The sequence below is a fragment of the Anolis sagrei genome, chromosome 4 (assembly GCF_037176765.1).
Source record: "Anolis sagrei isolate rAnoSag1 chromosome 4, rAnoSag1.mat, whole genome shotgun sequence".
NCBI classification, from domain to species: domain Eukaryota; kingdom Metazoa; phylum Chordata; class Lepidosauria; order Squamata; family Dactyloidae; genus Anolis; species Anolis sagrei.
The window spans coordinates 178,725,839-178,747,017 of NC_090024.1; the positions used below are offsets into that span (position 1 = coordinate 178,725,839).

The 21,179-nt window shown below is 37.6% G+C and overlaps 1 protein-coding gene across 1 annotated transcript; it reads right to left on the bottom strand.

Annotated features, from left to right (window-relative positions):
* Window positions 1–411: 411 nt before the first annotated feature.
* Window positions 412–19,393, bottom strand: TSPAN1 (tetraspanin 1). The gene is made up of 8 exons (XM_060773429.2): window positions 19,296–19,393; window positions 17,582–17,646; window positions 9,338–9,544; window positions 8,035–8,109; window positions 5,439–5,537; window positions 4,138–4,278; window positions 2,753–2,836; window positions 412–1,317 (listed from the first exon to the last, which is right to left on the bottom strand). Exons 2-8 carry the CDS (start codon window positions 17,636–17,638, stop codon window positions 1,264–1,266), a joined length of 717 nt encoding a protein of 238 aa, XP_060629412.2. The 5' UTR covers window positions 17,639–17,646; window positions 19,296–19,393; the 3' UTR covers window positions 412–1,263.
* Window positions 19,394–21,179: the final 1,786 nt, after the last annotated feature.

Consider the following 21,179-nt stretch of genomic DNA (forward strand, 5'->3'; position numbering starts at 1 on the left):
TACTGTTAAAGAAGCTAAACTAATACTATACCCCGTACTTTATTAATATCAGATCAATACAGAATACCATATATTCTGTATAGATCTGATATTAATATTAAAAGCAAATTAAGATGAATAAAGACAAGCCTTACTCAATGTAATATAGTTTTACTGTATTGCATGTGTATTTTAATTTTAATTTACATTATTATTTCTTCAATTTTTGCTAGTTGCTTGAGTTCTGGTTAACTAAGAGTCTCCTGCAACTTCTTTGGCAGAGACAATGAATGGTGGTTTTAGATATAGTTTAATCCTTTTGGCTATCTGTTCTCCAAATAGCTACTAAAGTTCCCTTGGGTGTAGCAAAGCTTCTACTGAAGTACAAAATAACATTCTCTGCTGTGCTGAAAGACATGGATATTCACAAGATAAAATTAAAAGAAGCTTTTATTGTAATAGATAAGACTGTGCAAACAATGATTCGATAATAAAATTGCATCCTCAAAGAGTAAAAAAATAAAAGGCTAGGCCAACATACAATACAATCCATAATAAAAGGGGTTCTGTTCCAATAGAGCCAGCTCAACCAGACACCCGTACAGACTCTGGAGAGTCAAAAGGAGCATTGGGGGGTGAGGGGGGGGGGAGAAATAGGGAAATTTGTTACTACATATACTAACTGGCAGAATAGGATTTGCCATGCAATGACCCTTTGCAGCCATGCACATTAATCCCAGGAGAAAACAAGAGCTTGTGATCTTTGTTTATCTTCTATGTTTTGCCAGTATTTGTATTAAGGGGGGAAAGTGGCGCTGATTCCCTGACTCCACATGGAGACAGGATTCTTTTGCATAGGAATGGAACTATAGCCTTTCAAAGCTTTGAGCAGCATTTCGGACTGTTTACCCTCCTACGGAGATCTCGCATGTCTCTCTGGATGAGAAGTATCAAAGCCAGCAGGAAATCTCTCAAATTTTAAAGTGGCAAAGGGCATTGTTTTTAAAAGCAGAAATGCTGTCCGTTTTTCTGTTTTTCAGTCTTTGAGTCAATCTTCTTGGCTGTGGACATAAGAACCCTTCACATTCCAAAACAATTCTTATCAAATCACTTTCCCTTCATTTTTGTACACACTACAGATTCCAGTTTGGTACAGTTAAATCATGTGGCACGCTTCATGCCCGAGAAATGTTCAATTTGTTGTGGACACAGGTTAAGAAAAGGCTGCTATGAATGGCATCCTCTTGCCTCTTGGCAAGGTAACCTCACAGCACTCTAACCCAGTCATTTCTCATCTAAGCGACAGTAGATGTACATTGCCACGGCCATTGCTGCAAGCTGGAGAGGAAGGAAAATGGGAAAACAAAATGAGTATATACAACTAAGACAACACTGTGTTCTGAGTTTTGGACTAGATCTCAGGGAGACAAGGGTTCAAATCTCTGCTCAGCAGCCATGTAATCTCGCTGAATTAACCTGGGTAGTTTTGTATAATCCTTATCAAAATTGTAGAGGATACAAAACAGGGAGGGGTAGGTAACACATTGAAAGACAGGAAAAGAATTCAAAAGAATATTGTTAAACTAGAAAAAGGGACTGAAATGAAAGGAGAAAATACAACAGAGAAAATGCAAAATTATGCATTTAGGACAAAAAAACTCACAAGAAGTAGTATAGGATGGGTGTGTGTGTGGGGGGGGGGGATACTAGGGCTACCTTTGCCATTAAGTACTTTATGCACAGTGCCTATGGCCTACAACAATTTTACTAAAACAATTAACTAAAGAATTATAGGAAATGAGAAAAGAAACAAAAAAAATGAAAACAAAGAGATTTTTGACTTCCAATTTACAATTGGTGTACATGTTTTAAGGTCCACAGAGGTCAATGGGACTTTAAAAAAATTAATCTGTCTGTCCCTGGAGGGACAAGATAGGGAGTCAAATACAAGAGCTCCTTGGGGCCTATGAAAAGATGAATGCCATCCCGGGAACACTTGACTCAACAGTATGACATGTGAAAAGGACCTTGGGATTATCATATATTCTTCATCCTCTAGCACAAGAGTGGGATCATTCAAGGGCCACACAGATTGTGAAAGAAGGAAAGGGGGAAAGAGGGGAAAGAGGAAAGGGGGAAAGGGAAGGGGGAAGGGGAAGGGAAAACAGAAGAGACTGGAAGTCAGCTTGTGGTCTGAAAAAAAATGGGTTAGACTTCAACTTATTTGAAAGGCAAACAGCCATTCAAGGTAGCTTTTTTCTTGGCTAATAAGGGGATCTGGAGGAGTCAAGCACTGGAAAAACATCTTGGGAGTGCATGTGTTCCCTTGAAGAAAGCTACCATATTAATTTTGCCCAAGACTGCAAGAAGAACCTGGTATCTAGTAGGAAGTAAATAGATTAGCTCCTGCTTCATGTTCTCATAAGCTTAAAATAGAAGGGCTCATTCACACAAAGGTGACATTATGGTTCGAGTGGGACTAAGAAAGATGAAATCAAGACTCAAGACCCCACTAAGTCATAAAAAGTGGCATATCAATGTAAGTCTAAGGTTCAATATTCCAAAAGAATGCTACCAAGAAAAAATGCCAGGAATATTGCATTGGTATCTTTTAGTGTTGATGAAGTTATAAGATGCAGAACTGGTTACTTGTCTGGCATGTGAAAATATCCTGGTGCATTCCATCCTTGATCATAGATGTTTGCACATGAATATTTTGATGGTTATTAGGGCACAGCAACAAAAATGGATCAGTTCTAAAGATACAACATACCTCCAGTGCACAGATCCCAGCTGCTACTCCACCCACAACACCAGCATTCTGACGTATTTCAGATATCAACTTGGGGAAACAGCCCTAAAGTGGGTTTAAAAAAAAGAAAAAAAGAAAAAGTTATTTCTACAAGAAATGGGCAATCCTTGTGTGTGTGTGTGTGTATAACACATATTGACAGATCTCAGGTGAGAAGTATGGGAGAAAAAAGGAATGTATTATCTGCATAGAGAACTGTAGAGATCTCCATGTATTAGTGAGGTTATTGTGCACAATTGCTGAAATATAGATAGCCCCATCATCCCAAACATGGTCAAAATGATGCGCTGACCAGGAACATGAGGGGCACTCAATTTGTTCTGTGTGGTCAGAGTTTAGAAAAGCTTCTTCAAATATATTAAAACCCCTAAAAATTCTCTTAAGGATATTGGCAGGTGCAGTCCAAAGTTAGCTGCCTTGAGTCCCCACGAGAAGAAAAGCAGGGTATAAATAAAGATGATTATGATGATGACAATGATGATGATGACAATGATGATGATGACAATGATGATGATGATGATTATTATTATTATTATTATTATTATTATTATTTGTCAGAAGCATATACATGAAACCACAGGTGGATCTGGGGGTCAAAATATATTCTATCTCATATATGTGACTGTTATTTTATTAGTTCTGTGAGTCGGTTCCTCCATCCATTTGTTCTTTTAGTTGTGAAGAATACAGCTCATGAAGATCCCATAGTGTAAAGTAGAAGCAGTGCATTAGTAGTTTAATTTATTATCGAAGGCTTTCATGGCTGGAATCACTAGGTTGTTGTGAGTTTTCTGGGCCATGTTCGCTAAGCATTTTCTCCTGACATTTCACTTACATCTATGGCAGGCATCAACCTCTGAAGATGCCTGCCATAGATGCAGGCAAAATGTTAGGAGAGAATGCTTCAGGAACATAGCCATACAGCTCAGAAAACTCACAACCACCCATTAGTAGTTTATTTTGAATATCTATATCCATCCTTTAACAAATTCCTCAGGGTGGATCTTAACTAGCAAGATCAAAATACATTTTGGGGTATTTTTATCACAGCACATAAGGGACACTGGTTCACTGTAAAATCCTTCTGCATTTAGGAGACTCAGTTTAGGAAGTTGCACCTGACTTCCTTCCCACCCAGAAGAAGGGAGTCCCTAGAAGTTGTTTTAGACCAGCAGGAAAAGTACAACTTCAACAGAAGCACTATTAACTCCTCCGAAGACAGATCCCTTTGTAAAACACAGGCTGGATACAAGAGTTCGCAAGGCAATACAACTGATAATTCTTTATTTCCCAACCCTTTTCAGTGCCACCCAATAAATAATAAGAGACAGACTTTGTTTTCTTACCGGCACCATGCTTTTCACAGCTTCAGCTTCAGTACAATTGTTGGTGTTGTTACAGCAGTATAAGGGGTAAATATTGCCATGATGGGACATGTAGTAGGAACCATCAAAGTCTGTGTAATTTGATAGACCACAGCACTTCAGCTGGAGAGGAAAATGAGAAAATGGTCAAGAAGGTGTGCACACATCATGTAGCATTTCCACCCTACTTTGCAAAAGGAGAATTACTATAGCATTCCAATATCCTTCCAGGAAAGCTATGAAAGAACAGATACTCCATGGGCTACAATACAATTCAATCTATAACTCAGCAAATGAGGGCCTGCTATGTATGGGGAAAGTCCCTGAAACTCTGGAGAGCTATTGCTATCAGTGCTGAAATTATTGAGCTACATGGACAAATGGGCTGGCTTAATTTAAGGCTGCATAAAGGTTGACTTAGTGTAAGACATCTAACTATAACAATTACATTCGAACTTAGTATCAAAATAAAAACAACAGTTGACATTCTGTTAGTGAGTTATGATAGCTTAAGTCTAACTTATCATAGCTCACTTGTCTGATCATTGCAGAAGATGGAAAATGTTTAGCAATTACACAATGATCAATATCTCCACCCACAAACTACTTTTAATTGACAGAATACACACCCAAAGTGTAGCCATTTCTATGTGGAGAGCATAAGATCATAGAGATATATCCAGCTGTTTTTCCCATATGGAAGTCATCTTCACAGACTTCCTAAGAATCACTAGATGTTTCTGCAGATGCCTATTATAGTGTATCCAGCCAAAGGAAACTAGCTACTTGTCCCTCCACTTATCCCCACACTCATGGAAATGACTATGTTGGGGTTGGAGTTTGCATCACCCAAGAGTGGGGTTGAGGGTAGAAGTGGGAATGTACCTACAGAAAATTGGCTGTGTCCCACCTATATGTCTTCCATGCAGGATTCAAACCCTCCTTTAAAAGTTTCAGTTCAATACTGAACAGCAACTTTAAGAGTAGCAAAACAGCTTCTTTTGGTGATGGGGACAAATATGGATAGAGAAAGAATTGGAATCGTACAGATGCTGTTAAACTGAAATTCCCATCATCCTTGAGCAGTGTGAGGGATGCTGGAAGTTGCAGTCCAATCAAATCCAGAGGGCATAAGATTCACACTCTTGGCATAGTAGGGCATCACAATGCCATTTCTGTAGAAACCTAAATGTATAAACCATTGCAAAAACATTGCAAAAACATAACAAAATTGCTGCTTTATCATTTTAAATAGCCCCAAACGATTCAATAGGCCAACATACTTCTTTCATTGTGGTATTCCATACAGTAGTAATGTCAGTGCTTTTTCCATATTCGTTTTTCAATAGCTGTGTCACAGTTCCTTGCAATATAGTTTCTGCCTGGAAGTAAGGAACACAGGAGGGAGTTATGGAAAAGAACATATCAGAATTTCTCATTGTCAATTAAGGACATTTAAGATTATGTGTCTGTTTTCACTATTTCAAAAACTGTTATATTCTTCTAATATTTGCTCCACACTTGAAATGCCCTTTCAGTTGAAATCAAGATTCTCAAGAGACCCGTATGAATCTATCAACTTCACAGTTCCATTTGCACAATAGCCTTGTCCATGAAAATATTAGATTCTCAAGGTCACCTGTGTGCTCTGTTTGTTAAAATCAGACCACTCCCACAGCATGGAGCAAGCACGGGAACAAACAGAGCTGTCTCTGTAATCTTTCCAGTGACATTCATGAGCAAGGTTTGCCTACACACATGCACTTATTCAGACTACACTGCTCTCTCATGGGTAACTGCTCTTCCTGTGAGGAACTTACACAGACTGCAATGTGGCATTTTCCAGGAAAATCAAGAAGTGAAACAGGCCCACATTTTGCTGACAAAGGACACTGAAGCACACTCACAAAACGTGCCATATCTCATGAAATCTTTTTTGGAAGATAGGATCTAACATGGGTCTAACATTTCTTAGCAAAGGCTTTAGCAACTCCATTATTTCTTCCCCCCCCCCCCTTATTTTTTTAAAAATACACATCATTTTTTTTACAGTAGAATATTATTAATATTATTTTACACATAATATTCAGTACAATCTACAACACATTAACACGTTGCATCTACTGTTATTTTCATGCTTATAAATAGTTTCTTATCCTCACCACCATGTTCCCCTCCTCCCAAGCCACTTCTTTTATATATACCATCTGTCCAAAATTTCATTTCATCTTGTGGAAGTAATTTTCCACCTTTCTTTTTGAACCCTCTTTCAATAAATTTTCTCCATACATCATCAAAATCACCTTGTTTCCATATCCCTCTTTTAACTTTTAATTTGCATGTCGACTTATCATTTATTGCCAGTTTCCATACTTCCTACTACCACTCTTCTATCTGTATACTTATTTCCCTTTTCCAATTCTTTGCTATAGGCAGTCTTGCAATTGTTAATAAATTTGTTATCGCATCTTTGTCCTCTTTTTTCAATTGATTATTATATATTCATAATAAAGCTATACTAGGACTTCTTTCTATTTTAATGTTCATTATATCTCTCTAAATATCTTTCCCTAGAAATTATTTACATATTTACACTGCCACCACATATGTATGTTCCCATTATTTCAATACATATCATAGATGTATTCTGGAATCCTATGCATCTTTACACTGAGTTCACATAAAGTTACACACACACTTTGTCTCTATCTACAATATTCACAACCAGGTAAACTTTTTGCATTGGAGCCAGGCTAGGAGAAAAATACATGTTTATGGTCCAATGTTTTCACCAGACATGTATAAACATGCTGTACAGTCCTATCTCGCTGGGTAGTTATGCACCAGGAAGAAGAAAAAGTACATAGGTTAAGTTACAAGATGTAGCTCCTTAGCAAATGATTTAAACTTACTATTATTATTATTTCATTTTATCCTGCTTTTCTCCCTAACCTGAGGTGGGAAGCATAAATAGGGCATATGGAGAGAACTCAAAAACAGCCCAAAGAAGTTGCATGTGGTCTGTGAGCCACCATTTCTCCATTCCTATTCTCATGGATTAGTAAAAACACCTTTTATTTGGGATGCACTGATCTGCCCAAAAGAGCCAGTAATGACATTCAAAGCTCAAAACACATAAAGTGCTAAGGTTGCCACATCTCTTTCTTAAGTGATGAAAAACCAAGGTTGATGTTTTAGTCTTAGCTAAACAATCCTTTCAATGGGGATTATTGAAACATACATAACTGTGGTTATTTCATTTTTTAAAGACTTTCCTTATATCTTTGCTTGATGTGTATATATGACGAGGTGGGCACATGATTACCCACCCTGGGTAATTTAATAAAGGCAAAGAAAAATGAACTATACATATATTTTTAGAAAGCATCACTGCTCCTCCGTCACTAATTTCTAAAAAGATAAAGGACCTGAAGGAAACCTTTTACCTCTTTACTGAACTAAAAGTCCCCAACCCATTAAATCAATAACATTACAGAAAGTATTTACTTGGGCTAACAAAATTATTTGATGTTCCCAAATGTGACACACAAAGAACATGGCAGTGTAAATTAGTTTTGAATACAAACTTTTCCTGTTTGCAAATTACAGCTTTGAAACTAGACTCTTGGGGCTAAATCCAATTGTTAGTTTTATCTTGAGTAGACTAGAACCTTATGTAAGTGCTGAATTAACTAGTCCTTTTCATTCAGTGGGTGTATTCTAAAGATGGAAGAGTGAGAGCTATAAATGAAAGGTGGCATTAATTACAATTACATACATTTCACAAGGGGAGTGAGGTAATTATATCATACAAGTCTTCAGTAGAAGCATGCTACATCACACATATCTATACAATTGATTGTACTTCATGTTACTTACAAGTGATGTGTAGACCAAAGCCACCACTGCAGCAGCAACTTCAACAATGAAGATTATCAGGATAATTGAGAAGAACTAAGGAAAAGAAGAGAGAGCATTGATACAAATCTAAGACAAGAATTGTTCAGATACAGTTGGTCATATATATCAAATGGAGAATAAAGGATTGTAAGTCTGCATCAAGTTGTTGCAATTATGCCAAAGGGAAACCAGAGAGATTCTCCATAACTGTGCTACTAAGTCAGTGGTTCTCAACCTGTGGGTCCCCAGATGTTTTGGCCTTCAACTCCCAAAAAATCTAACAGCTGATAAACTGGCTGGGATTTTTGGGAGTTGGAGACCAAAACACCTGGGGACCCACAGGTTGAGAACCACTGCACTAAGGATTTATGTATTTATTTATTATTTTATTTCTTTCAGATATTTGTATCCTGCCCTTCTCAACACCCCCCCCCCCGGGGGGGGGGGGGACTCAGGGTGGCTTTCCTGCCTAGACTTTTTCTACAGGAAAATTACATCCCCTATTCTTCTTCCACAGCATCTGTTTTGCTTGGACTTTTGCTATTTCAGTGCACTGAAAAATATTTACATCTCTGTCCAGTTGCTTTCTTGTACACTGAACTGATCTATATAAGGCCATTTGGGAGTAATTTACATAAGTATAACTTCCTCATTCCTCAATGGACTAACACAAGAGGCAGGGAGACATTAGGTATTGCCACAATGCTATTGAAAACAGGCGATCCCCTGGTCACACGGGCTTCTTAAGAATTGGGAAAACAAATCATAGGTTTCCAAGTCAATGCTGCACCAACAGTTTCACAGTCTACCACAAAATGGCCAAATATAGCCAACAAGCTTGTATCTGTCCTTGTGTGGAGGTTATCCAAATGAGAAACAGGATTAGCATCTTCCAAAGCTAGTTAAAGGCCTTAGTGTTTGTCTTGAGCAGCAATATGGCACTATTATAGGATCTGAAAAATGCATAGTGGTTTGAGTATTGGGACTAGGGCTGGGAGACTCAGTTTCCAATCCCAAGTTAGCCATGAAGCTCAATAGGTCACAATCTCTCAGCCTATCTCAAAGGAGGACAAAAAGCTTGAGGAGACAATCCATCTACATTGGATTGAGTTTTTCAAAGGAGATGTAGGATATAAATATACTAACATACACTCATATACAGTGAGTAATTTGATTCAGTTGTCCTTTCCCTATCATTCTTCTCCACCGTGATACACTAGGAAGACAACTGCGCATGTTTACATCAAACAAAGAGGTGCAAACAGCTTTGCATTTTGATTACCGTAATCAGAAGGCACTTGCTCTCTTTCTGAGCTCCACAGCATCCCAAGAAGCCCAACAGAAACAGGACAGCTCCAATGGCTATGAGTAGGTAGCCCACATTCACAAACTGAAGGACACTGGAGGATAGAGGGCCAAACATTTTGAGGAAGGAAGTACTGTCAACACTGACCCAGATTCCAATGCCCAATAGTACCCCTCCACCAATCTGTGGGGGAAAAAGAGGGAGGAAAAAGATATTATTTCCAAATAATGGTATTAGAAACAAACATAATTAGAGGCAGTTCCCAAGTTATGAACAAGATACATTCTTTAGGTTTGTTCTAAAGTTGAATATGTATGTAAGTGGGAACAGATACATTTTTAAGTTTAACTCCAACCAATCTCTCTCTCTCTCTCTCTCCCGCTCTCTCTCTCTCTCTTCCCCCCCCCCCCCCCTCTCTATATATATACGCTTTGGATAACATAGCAACTTCTTGAGAGATGCAGCAGAAACTGTAAAGAGAGTTTATTAAAGTCAGCTGTGTAGACCAAGAGGGAGATCATTCAGGTCTTTTAAGAATAATGGCATCAACATTTGTACAAATTACTATTGTTTATTTATTTCAGACATTTATATCCTGTCCTTCTCACCCCCGGAGAGGGGTCTTAAGGAAGCTTACAACTGGCAGCCATTAGATGGCAACAACAAAAACGTAAACATTAATTAAAACATAAGTCATAATTCAAAATTCATCCATTGTCAACTACATGATTCCTTTGTTACTGCTGTGACTGCTATTTTATATCAATTTACTAACAGGTATATACAGGATTTTAAAAATCATAATAGAAGCACAAAGAATCCTGAATCTGACTGATTGTGATTTTTCAGATTGTTCACATGGGGGTATCTATTATGTTTTCCTCCAAAGTTTCAGGAGATGAATCATTTGGGAAAATCAATACAGGCAAACCTGACTTCAGTTGTTTTAAATCTTATGCTCTAAAACAGGCATGAGCAAACTTCGGTCCTCCAGGTGTTTTGGACTTCAACCCCCCTAATTCGGCTGTTAGGAATTATGGGAGTTGAAGTCCAAAACACCTGGAGGGCTGAAATGTACCCATGCCTGCTCTAAAACAACTGAGAAGGCCTGTTATAGGTTGAGCATCCCATACCCAGAAATCTGAAATTGTCCATAAGATTATAGCGACACCTTTGCTTTCTGTTGGCTCAATGTATACAAACTTTATGTCGTGCACCAAAATATTTTAAAATAGAGTATAAAATTATATCCAGGCTATGTGTATATATTTTAAGTATGGGAACTTTAAGACATGTTTTACTGCATCTAAAATATAGTGTCTTCCATTATATCAGGACAAACAGCTATTCCATGATTTAGTTTGTGCTGTAAAGACATTATCCAGGAGATGAACCCTGTTATTCAAAATAGGTTCAGCATCTTGAATAGATTGTCACATTTGACCTTGATCCCAAAATGAATTCCCTGTCCTACTTTGTAAGGGTAGAAAAGTACATAGAAGCCCAGTACTGTTTGGTTTCTAGAGTTCAAAGCAGATAAAACAGAAGTGTGGTGAAAGATACAAATGTTCCTCCTTGTCTGATGCTTATTTGCATTTTATAAAGGAGTGCACACATCGGTGCTCTGGAGGAGTTCTACAGAAGTTCACAACTACAGCATGATTTCCATGTTTCATGCAAATGTGGGACTGATGCATTTTTTAAAAAAGTATGAGTTGCAAGAGAGAAAAACACAGAAGCATATTTAAGTGTACTCAATGGACTGGGATAGGAAATGTAAGCATTTATGTGTTTCAGAACTGAATGGCACACCTGAACTCCTTCAAACTGTATCTGTAAAGACTAGGTACTATTCATTTTCCACAAAATAAATAAATGATGTTGAAATCCTACTTCCAACCTCTTATTCTCAGTCCTATGGTAATTTTACTGTACATACTAAAATCTTAGCCAGGTCATGTCTCAATTACCTCACTCCATTTGACTTTACCCATATTATCTAAAGGTAAAACTATCTTTTTTTTTTCTTTACGGTGACCAGCAAACTCATTTTCTTCATACATGTATTTTGGTAGTAATTCACAGACAGCTAGACTGATGACTCAATTTCATGTAATATCTTGATTCCCTAGGTTAGGGCCTCTTCCTATTTGTGATTTGATTTAAAAAAAGATCAGCATCCACTCATACCCTGAACTGGCTTTTGTAATGGAAGCTGGTATCATCCCTAGCTAAATTTCAGTATTAAGTATCATTGCTAAGAAATCCCAGTTTGGTCATATTAGACTTTTTTACCTCTAAGGAAGAAAATGTGGTTCCTCCCAATGGTGGATGGTAGCTTCCAGGTCAATAGGGCAATAAACACATTTTGAGTTTTAATCTGAATTGAAGGAGCTCTTCAAGATTATGGATTGTGCCTCCAAAAATGGAAGCTTCTATACTTTTTGGATTAAAACCCAAAGTGGATTTATTGTCCCACTGACAAGAACTGCCCATTATCTGAACCAACATTACTCATGGGCCGGGGTGATCAGAATACAAGATGTTTATGTTGGCAAACTGCCTTTGACGTAAACAGTCCTATTACTGAACAATGGTAGCCATGTTGAGAATTATATGTAGCTAGCTAGATTCAAAGATTATCATTTTGGAATAGTTTGTTTTAAGAAGGGAGAACACTAATTGCTCAGCACAACCCTCTGTCCAAATATCACAGAAACTAGAGACAAACCACAGAAGCAGATCACTTCCTCCATGTTTAGCGAGAGAGTATGGAGAGAAAATGTTCAACTTGACAGCACCAAGAAAAAGATATGGAAGTAAAAGTGTCAGATCCTAAATCTTCCATTGATTCCTCTTATGAGTAATCCTATATCCATTCACTTTTTGAGGTAAGCATCACTAAACTGTTTTTAATGTAAACAGAAATAACCTTGCATTCTTGGTTGTAGAGACACATGTTATTCCACATTTCAAAGCAGATTGTTAAAGACAAAAGGCAAAAGTGTGTATTTTAAGAGCTCTATGGACGATGGGATTTCAGCAAAGCATGTAGCTCTTCAGATAGGTGAAAAATTACCTATCTGCAGAGCTACATGATTTGCCAAGACTTTCTGGTTAACGCTATCATTAGATGCACAGAGAGACCTTGTCTTCCTCTGTCTTAGGCCAACATGATGCTTCCAAAAAATTGCAATAAAGAAACGCGAGTATTAATTGGTGGCCTCCCTTATCAACAGAATACTGAAAATGCTCTGGCTGAACTTTGGAGAAGTTATCCAGGATATGGAAATCCTTTCCACAAAATAGGTTCAGAATCTCTGAAACTTCTATTAAAATTCAGACTGAAATCTAAAACAGATTCAACATTTCACTAGAACAGTGGTTCTCAACCTGTGGGTTCCCAGATGTCTTGGCCTTCATCTCCTAAAAATCCTAACAGTTTGTATACTGGCTGGGATTTCTGGGAGTTGTAGGCCAAAACATCTGGGGACCCACAAGCTGAGGACCACTGCACTAGAATGAAACCACCAAACATTGTCATGACAGCTGAAAGATTCCCAATAGGATACAAGGTATTGAAATGGTCCAATTCTCATTTCACTTAAAAGTTTTATTAGAAGCTGCCTGGAGTTTCAGTCCAGTCATGTGATTATTTTTTTAAAAAGTGAACAACGGCACCGGGGACATTAGAAAGACGGTCGAAGCAATTATCCTTGACCACAGGTGCCAGCTTTGTTTGCCCTCAAACAAAAGAACAAGGCAGGCATCGCCCATATAAAAATACAGGTGCCAAGCCGGAAAAAGACGCACCATGAAAGAGGCAGTCTCCCATATCATGAGCCATTTTCTCACCTTCTTTCTTTTTCCATTCAACTACAAGGAATCACCACATTTATTTTAAAGACAGCCCCCACATACTTTTTAAGAGGCTGTTCTTTCTGATTCTTAAAAGTGTTAGCTGCCTCCATTTGAAAACAACATAGAAATTCAGCATAGCTACAATTTTGGGGGAAAAAGCTCCTGCCCCAACCAATAAAATAAACTAATAACAAGGTCATGACACACATAATTTTTCTAACTCAATGTTTATTTTTAATAGATAGATGTATTTTGTCCCCATGAGTTTGTAAACACTTGTAAACAGAAGAGAATCCTGCTAATCATGTTCTTATTGTTATAACCATATTGAAAAGGTGGAACTATGGTTGAGAATTGAGAGGTGACAATCCTGTTGGGTATCTCGGTGTTGGTAGAACCATATTGTGTGTGACAAGATGGATATTGCAATAATTCTGCTGTGTTGTCCAGTTTACAGTATCCAGTTTGTCTGTATGTTTGGTTGTCAAAGAAATGCAAAGGAGATTGCTCTATAATTGACAACAACATATATAAAATTAAATGAAGGACTAAAGGAAGTAAACAGATTTAGGAAATAACCAAGAGTTTCAGCTCCTTGTGGAAACACATTGTCCAATGCCATATTTACTTCTTGAGAAACAATGTCATGGAGTGAATCTCCAAGCCATAATAATGTGTTGCTGAAGTCTGTGCTATGCAAATAAATTACAATCACATGCTACTCTTCAAGTCAAGATTTTCCTTTAAAAAGCCTAATAATCATGTATTTAATTACATATTTTTCATTCCACCCCCCCCCCCCCCCCAAAAAAAGAAAACACAAAGCCCTGTTGTAGAGTTCAACCCTTGGATCCTTGACAAATGGGAAAGAGCCAGAGATTTGGGTTGTTGTAGGTTTTATGGGCTGTATGGCCATGTTCTAGAAGCATTCTCTCCTGATGTTTCACCTGCATCTATGACAGGCAACCTCAGAGGTTGTGAGGTCTGGCATAGATGCAGGCAAAATGACCTCTGAGGATACCTGCCATAGCTACAGGTGAAATGTCAGGAGAGAATGCTTCTAGAACATGGCCATGCAGCCCGAAAAACTACAACAACCTAGTGATTCCGGCCATGAAAGCCTTCGGCAATATAGCCAGAGATTTACTGATCTGTACCGGGGCAGGAGCTGTGCCAGGCTACTGCCCAGGTACAGTTCCCAATAGCCCTAGGCAGCATAGCCAGTGGTGACAAATGCTGGGAACTATACTCCAACAACATCTGGAAAACAACATAACAATGTAGGATCAGGAGAGCAATGCCAGTTCAAATATATACCTATCAAACTAATTAAAGATAGTTGGAATGCACTTCAAGTGTTCACTTTGTGTGCACCTGCACATGTAAGGAATGTGAAACATCTTTCATCCCACCTTCAGTACAAAAACATTCAAAACCTAAATAATTTATAACCCTGAGATCTTATGATTAAGGACAAGACTTAAATCTATAGGTTGAGCATCCCTTCTCCAGAATTCTGAAATACATTAAATTGCAAAATGCCTACATGGAAGGCTGAGATAGTGACATCTGTGCTTTGGTTTCATAAATCATATTATTTTCAAAATATCATATAAAATTACCTATGTTTATAACGTTTATATGAAACATCAATGAATGTAATGTTTAGACTTGGGATCCATCTCCAGAATATTCATTATGCTCTGAAATCCAAAGTTCTTCAATCCCAAGCATTTGAAATATGGGATGCTTAAGCTGTATAAAATACAGTTATGCTTATAGAAAGGTCTGGTCATATGAATGAAAAGCCACCTGGGAGTAGGATTCCCTATCATATGAATACAGCCCTTCAGAGACCCCCCCCCCCTTCCCCCCAATTACATTGCAAACACAATTAATTAACCCACCTTGGGTAAACAGTCTTCCTTTGGTGATCATGTTAATTTTTAACAGCCAGAACTCATTAAAACAGAACTCTGAGATCTCCAAGCTTAAGGGCGTTGACTAGGAAACACAGTTAAATACGTTGCAGTCATCAACTATTGACTCAACTATATTCATATTTATGTACATGGAGGTTTCAGATCCTATAATCATTCTTCCTGGCTTGGCATCCTTTAGGTGTTTGGACTACAATGGCTACCAACTAGAAGCCACATAGCCAATGGTCAAGGATTATAGCAGTTGTAACCTATAACAAGAGTTACAACTGGGGAGTAATGCTGCAGATTACCGACCATTTCTTTGGCACTGATCTTATAGTCATTAACAACTCAATTGCTTTTCCAGTTCAACTAATCTAAATTTATGGCATATTTTTAGAACTATATGTAATCTGTTCAGTTTTCCTTCTATAAGACATATCTGTGCCAAAGAAATAAATTCAAACTAGACTTCCTTGAGAGAACTATCATGGAGCCGTAAGTACAGCATTTTAATGTGCTGCTTGTGAAACCATATTGGCAGGCCAAGCATGAAACCAGATACAACACCCACAGAAACCATAAAACCCACGCTGCCTGTCTTGAAAGAGAGGAGGAAGAGGAACACATATACTTTCCAATGAGGCTTGCATCATGATTGTATTTATGTTACCCACTGCTATGTTGTGGCTTTGGCCAGCATTTTCATGAAGGCACACCTGCCATCAGGGTTAATAAACCCAGCAGAACCTTGTGACACTCCCATTCATCCCATGGGTGTGGCAGCTCCAGTGAGGAATCAGCAGCACAGAGGACATTCTCTAGAAGTCAACCCTAGTATTAACAGACTGCTCCATGTTATTAAGTATACAAGTAATCCATGGGAAGCCAAAGCTGTAATATGTGTAGGTGGGCAGACTTCAGTTTCACTGAACACGATACACAAGAAGCTACAGCATACTTCTCCCAGCTGATGCTTTGAAAAGCATTGTTGTTGGTATTAGGATCACCATTGTTTATATAATATTTATTTTTTCTCTAAAAACTTCAAAGTGGTGAACGGTAGTAAAAAAAATATACAATTTCAAAACTAAAACATTACACTAGAATGAATTCTAATACTATTTTAAAAATATTTATTTATTTATTTAGTATAAAAAGCATTGCATAAATTAGTATAAAACTGATAAAAATAGAAGGAGCACAAGTGGCTAAATATCTTTTGACCAAAAATGGGCAACAGCAGTTAATTAAAACCAATAAAAACATCAAAACTAATTTAAAATACATAGTAGGCCCACATACTACACAAACTAATACAGTAGTCCTGCATATTACACAAGGGATCCATTCCAAAATCCACTGTATAATATGCTTTTTTGTTCTCTATTTTGATCTCTATTTTTCTACCGGAAATAAGTGGTGGGTTGGGCTTCTGGCTGAAACATACCATAGAATCATACAGAAGGACCTAGAGATGCCAAGAGAACTGTTCGCTTAGGCTTCTGGAGTGATTCCATGGTCAACATCCAGAAAAACTTTCAGGGGAAATTGACCATAAATCATGCCGGAGGCCTAGAGAAAATGCTTTTCTAGGCATCACTCGGTACACTCGCTCGATTCTATAGCACTCAGAGCTCATTGTGTATAATGTATTCTAGGATAGTCAAAGCTCTTAGCATATAACAACAACCATGTTCAAAGACCTTGGGTAATAAACTGGATTTCCATGCACTAGTGGCAACCTCTTTGTGTCCCCTTCAGGGGAGATAAAGTGGGATATCAGTAAATATAATTATAACAACAGCAGCAACACCAACAACAACAACAACGTAGAATCACGAGGGATCTGCAGGTTATCTAATACAACATCTGGCCTATGGTTTTGTTAAGCAAATTTGACTATACAAAACTGTGTTGAAAGTGTTAAAAGCTTTTCCATGCTTGCTTCCCCGCAACCTTACAAACTACTATTTGCCCTGAAATAGAAAACAAAAACCTGTGATCTCTCTGATGATCTTCCACCAACTAGTTTTATCCAACTAAATTATGTACATGCTATTTCTGGTAAGCAAAGTTATTTCCTTAGGGAGTGTTTAGTTAAATGCTCTATAGGGGTTTACAAAAAAATGGTAAAGAAAGACAGATCTTACTGTAAACACAGCACATTGACATAATATGTCCCAATTTAACAGGTTATAAAAAAAGATATAACTATTCCAGTAAGATCCATCCTTGAATTTAGGCAATCCAAGATTATATTTAGGATTGCAGCCTAAACTAGAAAGTTTCATAAAGTATGCAAACACAGAGTCTTTACTAAAGCTACGTTACCTCTAAAGATTGGAATGTGCTCTGAATAGGATGCTAAACCAGTAATACTTTTACAAGGGCATTCGCTGACTCCATGGTCAATACTAAAGAAATAAGTACTTACCACTATAGCTAGATTAAATAAAATCATCATGACCTTCAAGAAACTGAAACAACTCATCTTGGTATCTGTAAAGAATTTAAGAAGAATGTTAAATTGCTACTCAAGATACTTCACATAGCTGAGCCCAGTTCACATTGTAGACTTTATGAGTGAAGCCTCCACAATTTTATCAGAAACAATCATTGTGAAACTCCATTTAGTTTGCTTCTTAGTATGTATGCTTTGTACTACATGCAGTTTGTTGGGCCATATGATCATTGATGCCATAAGAGCAGAAGCAAAATACTAACTTAAGGAAGTGAGGGATGGTATACGTTGTGTAGCAGCCCCCAAATCCTCTAAACCACTGGTTCTCAGCCTGTGGGTCCCAGGTGTTTTGGCCTACAACTCCCAGAAATCGTAGCCAGTTTACCAACTGTTAGGATTTCTGAGAATGAAGGCCAAAACATCTAGGAACCCACAGGTTGAGAACCACTGCTCTAAACCAGAGTTTCTCAAATGGTGCTCCTCCAGATGTTTTGGACTTCAGCTCCCACAATTCCCAACAGCTTATATGATGGCTGGGATTTCTGGGAAATGAAGTTCAAAATACCTGGAGGAGCACAGTTTGAGAAAAACTGCTCTAAACAAACTAAAATGCTATTCCATTTGCAACCAAGTATTCCTTGTAAGCAAACAAATCAGTGATGCCCCCCCCCCCCTTTCCTATACAGCAATATAAACTTGATTTCAAACACTTCTGTTTGTCTCCATCATCCCATTAGGACTTCAATAATTACCCCCAATAGTTATAAAACCTGGAAATAGTCAATGCCATTGATTCAGAGGAACAGTGGAAACTCTATTGGAAGGAGAAACATGTGCTGGTGAGAGGGGTCTGAAACAGACTTGCAACCAGAAAAGTTTGCTCCCTGCACACATCTCTTTGAGAGAATTAGCCAAAATACATAGCCTAACCATTGTGATTACATTAGATTCAGTGAATCAGCACCTGTGTAGATTGGTAGATGCCAGATAAATGCCATTTCTGATTGCTTTGAGAGTTACTATTAAAAATATGCCTAATACTATAATCTATACTATGCTATACCATACTATAAACTATTTTGGCTTGATATTAATATTTGAATATAATTATAAAAAAGCTAATAAAAACAAACTTAATGTAACACAGTTGTATTGTTATAAAAACAGCTTTGTCAATGCAGTATTATTTCTTGGAATGTTTTGCCAGTTGCTTGAAAGTTCTGGTCTCTTGAGTTCCAGTTAACCGAGAATCTAAGACCATTAGCATTGAAATCTGGTTTTTATTGCTGTGTGCTTTACCTGGTGCATGACTGGTGTTTGAAAAAATCTCATCCAGTTCTGGCAAAATAATTTTCAAGGAAAGGGCTGATCTCTCTATTATAGACCACTCTCCAGATTTGAATGAAAATCTCATGGAGGAATTAATTAAAAACAAATTACCCTTAACAAACTTTTATGTAAAGTAAAAAGAACAACTTGTGTCTTTTCCTGTAACAAACTTAAGTCAAAAGCCTGGTTTCAGCACATCAAATGAAGTAGGTTATAATCCCTGGAAGTTCGTACTATAATAAATTTATCTATCTTGTAAATAATATAGAACTTTTAAAAGAACTTAACAAATATCAAAACTTTCCTTTGACAGAGATAGGATCTTTACAAGCAACCACCACAAACACAAAAGGCTCACCTGTAAGGGCAACAACCTACGCCAGAAACAAGGTGAATGGTAATCCTTATGACTTTGCAGTGAGCAAGAAGTCTACCTTTTAAATTGCCCAGTCAGCCTATAAGAAACACCCCATCCTCAAGCCAATCAAATCTCTTTAAGGGCAAGGGCTGTGTTTTCAAAAAGGCAAAAATTACAGGAGTCTTACTATAGAGCACCGTTCTTTATTCTGTACTGCTCTCTAGTGGCTATGTGTGAATATTCTGTCATGACTTTCCTCTTTTTTCATAAGCACACAGAAGATCCACAGTAGACACTGTGGTTTGGTCCCAGGACACTGTGGATACCAAAACTGATAGATGATCAAGTCCTTTTACATACAGTTATGTAGTGAAACTGTGTTTGCTTTTTGAATTTTTAAAAATAAAATTCAAACTATTGTTAGTTACAAAATTATAGAATCGCAGACTTGGGAGAGACCACAAGGGCCATCCAGTCCAAACCATGCGGAAAGTTGATTGCGTAGATACATAATACATGGACATGACTGGTGTTTACTCATATGTGAACACCAAGAGTTGAGGAAAACAAGTCTCCAGAACACTTAGGAGATAATCACACAAGTCTGTAAGCTACATTGGAGTCTCCCTAGATACAAATGGAAACATTCAGAACTGCACAACCTCATCCTAAACTCACCCCAAATCAATCTTCAAGTTGTGTGAAACTTGCATTAAATGAAAATGGTTTTTTCCCATCTTTTAATAAGACTTTATTTATATTCCATCCTATCTCCTCGGGGGGATTCAACAAAGATTCCAACAAACAAAAAGGCAAACATTCAATACCTCAATACAACAACAAATACAAACATAATAATGCAAAATAACCCAACATATAAAAACACATTATAACATAACACCAAAAGTTAAATAAAATGTAACCTATCAGATAAATTATATTTAACCTAAAACAAGAACATCAAACATCCACATCAATTTACAAAAGCAGACAATAGTCCACTAAAATAGTTAAATTGGTTATATGGCCAGTCAGAGGTTATATTAGCTGGGCTGGCAGGGTCTACAAGCCCAAGTGCAATAACAACTCTCACTCAGAGGTATAGTAGTGGTATATCCTCATCTAATCCTCCTCTCCATGTGCTGATGAGCAAAGGTAAGTTTTCAGTTGTTTGTTGAAAGACAGAAGGGAAGGGGTTGTCTTTATTTCTGTGGGGAGGGAGTTCAGGAGGTAGGTGCAATCACGAAGAAGGCTCTCCCTCTCTCATTCCCTCCAGTTGTTCTTGGGATGGGGGTGGGACCAAGAGTAGGGCCTCCTCCGCTAACCGCATTGTCCAAGTTGGATTATAAGAGGAGATGCGATTAGCCAAATAGCTTCTGAATGTGCTTTCAAAGAGTTTTAGAAAGTGGGTTCTATAATGCAGTAAAGGCAATGTGCTTTAGCTATCAGTTTTGAGAGCTATGAAATCCATTGTTGGCTGTCATTCTTTGTTGCAAAGCAAAAACATAATCTTTTCTCCCCTAGTGATTTCCTTTAAAAAAATAAATAAAAGAATTACAATGGTCCTTGTCTCACCAAACCTCTAATATAAATCTGTGCTATTAATTGAACATTTCTTTTTCTGGCAAGGTAACATTTTACAAAACTTCCCACTCATGCATACTTTTACCTTATTATAGAAGCTTAAAAAGTTCAAAGTACACCTCTCATTTGCTGAATAAAATCAATACAAAAAGCATTAAAACTGAAAAAAAATGTTTTTTAAAAAAATTACTTGAAGTTGTGTATGACTTGTGCTTCAATACTGTGAAAACATGAAAGCTCAAAGGTGCATAGCTTTGAATCTCTGACCTCTCAAAGTTATGCAGTTCTTACATTTAAAAA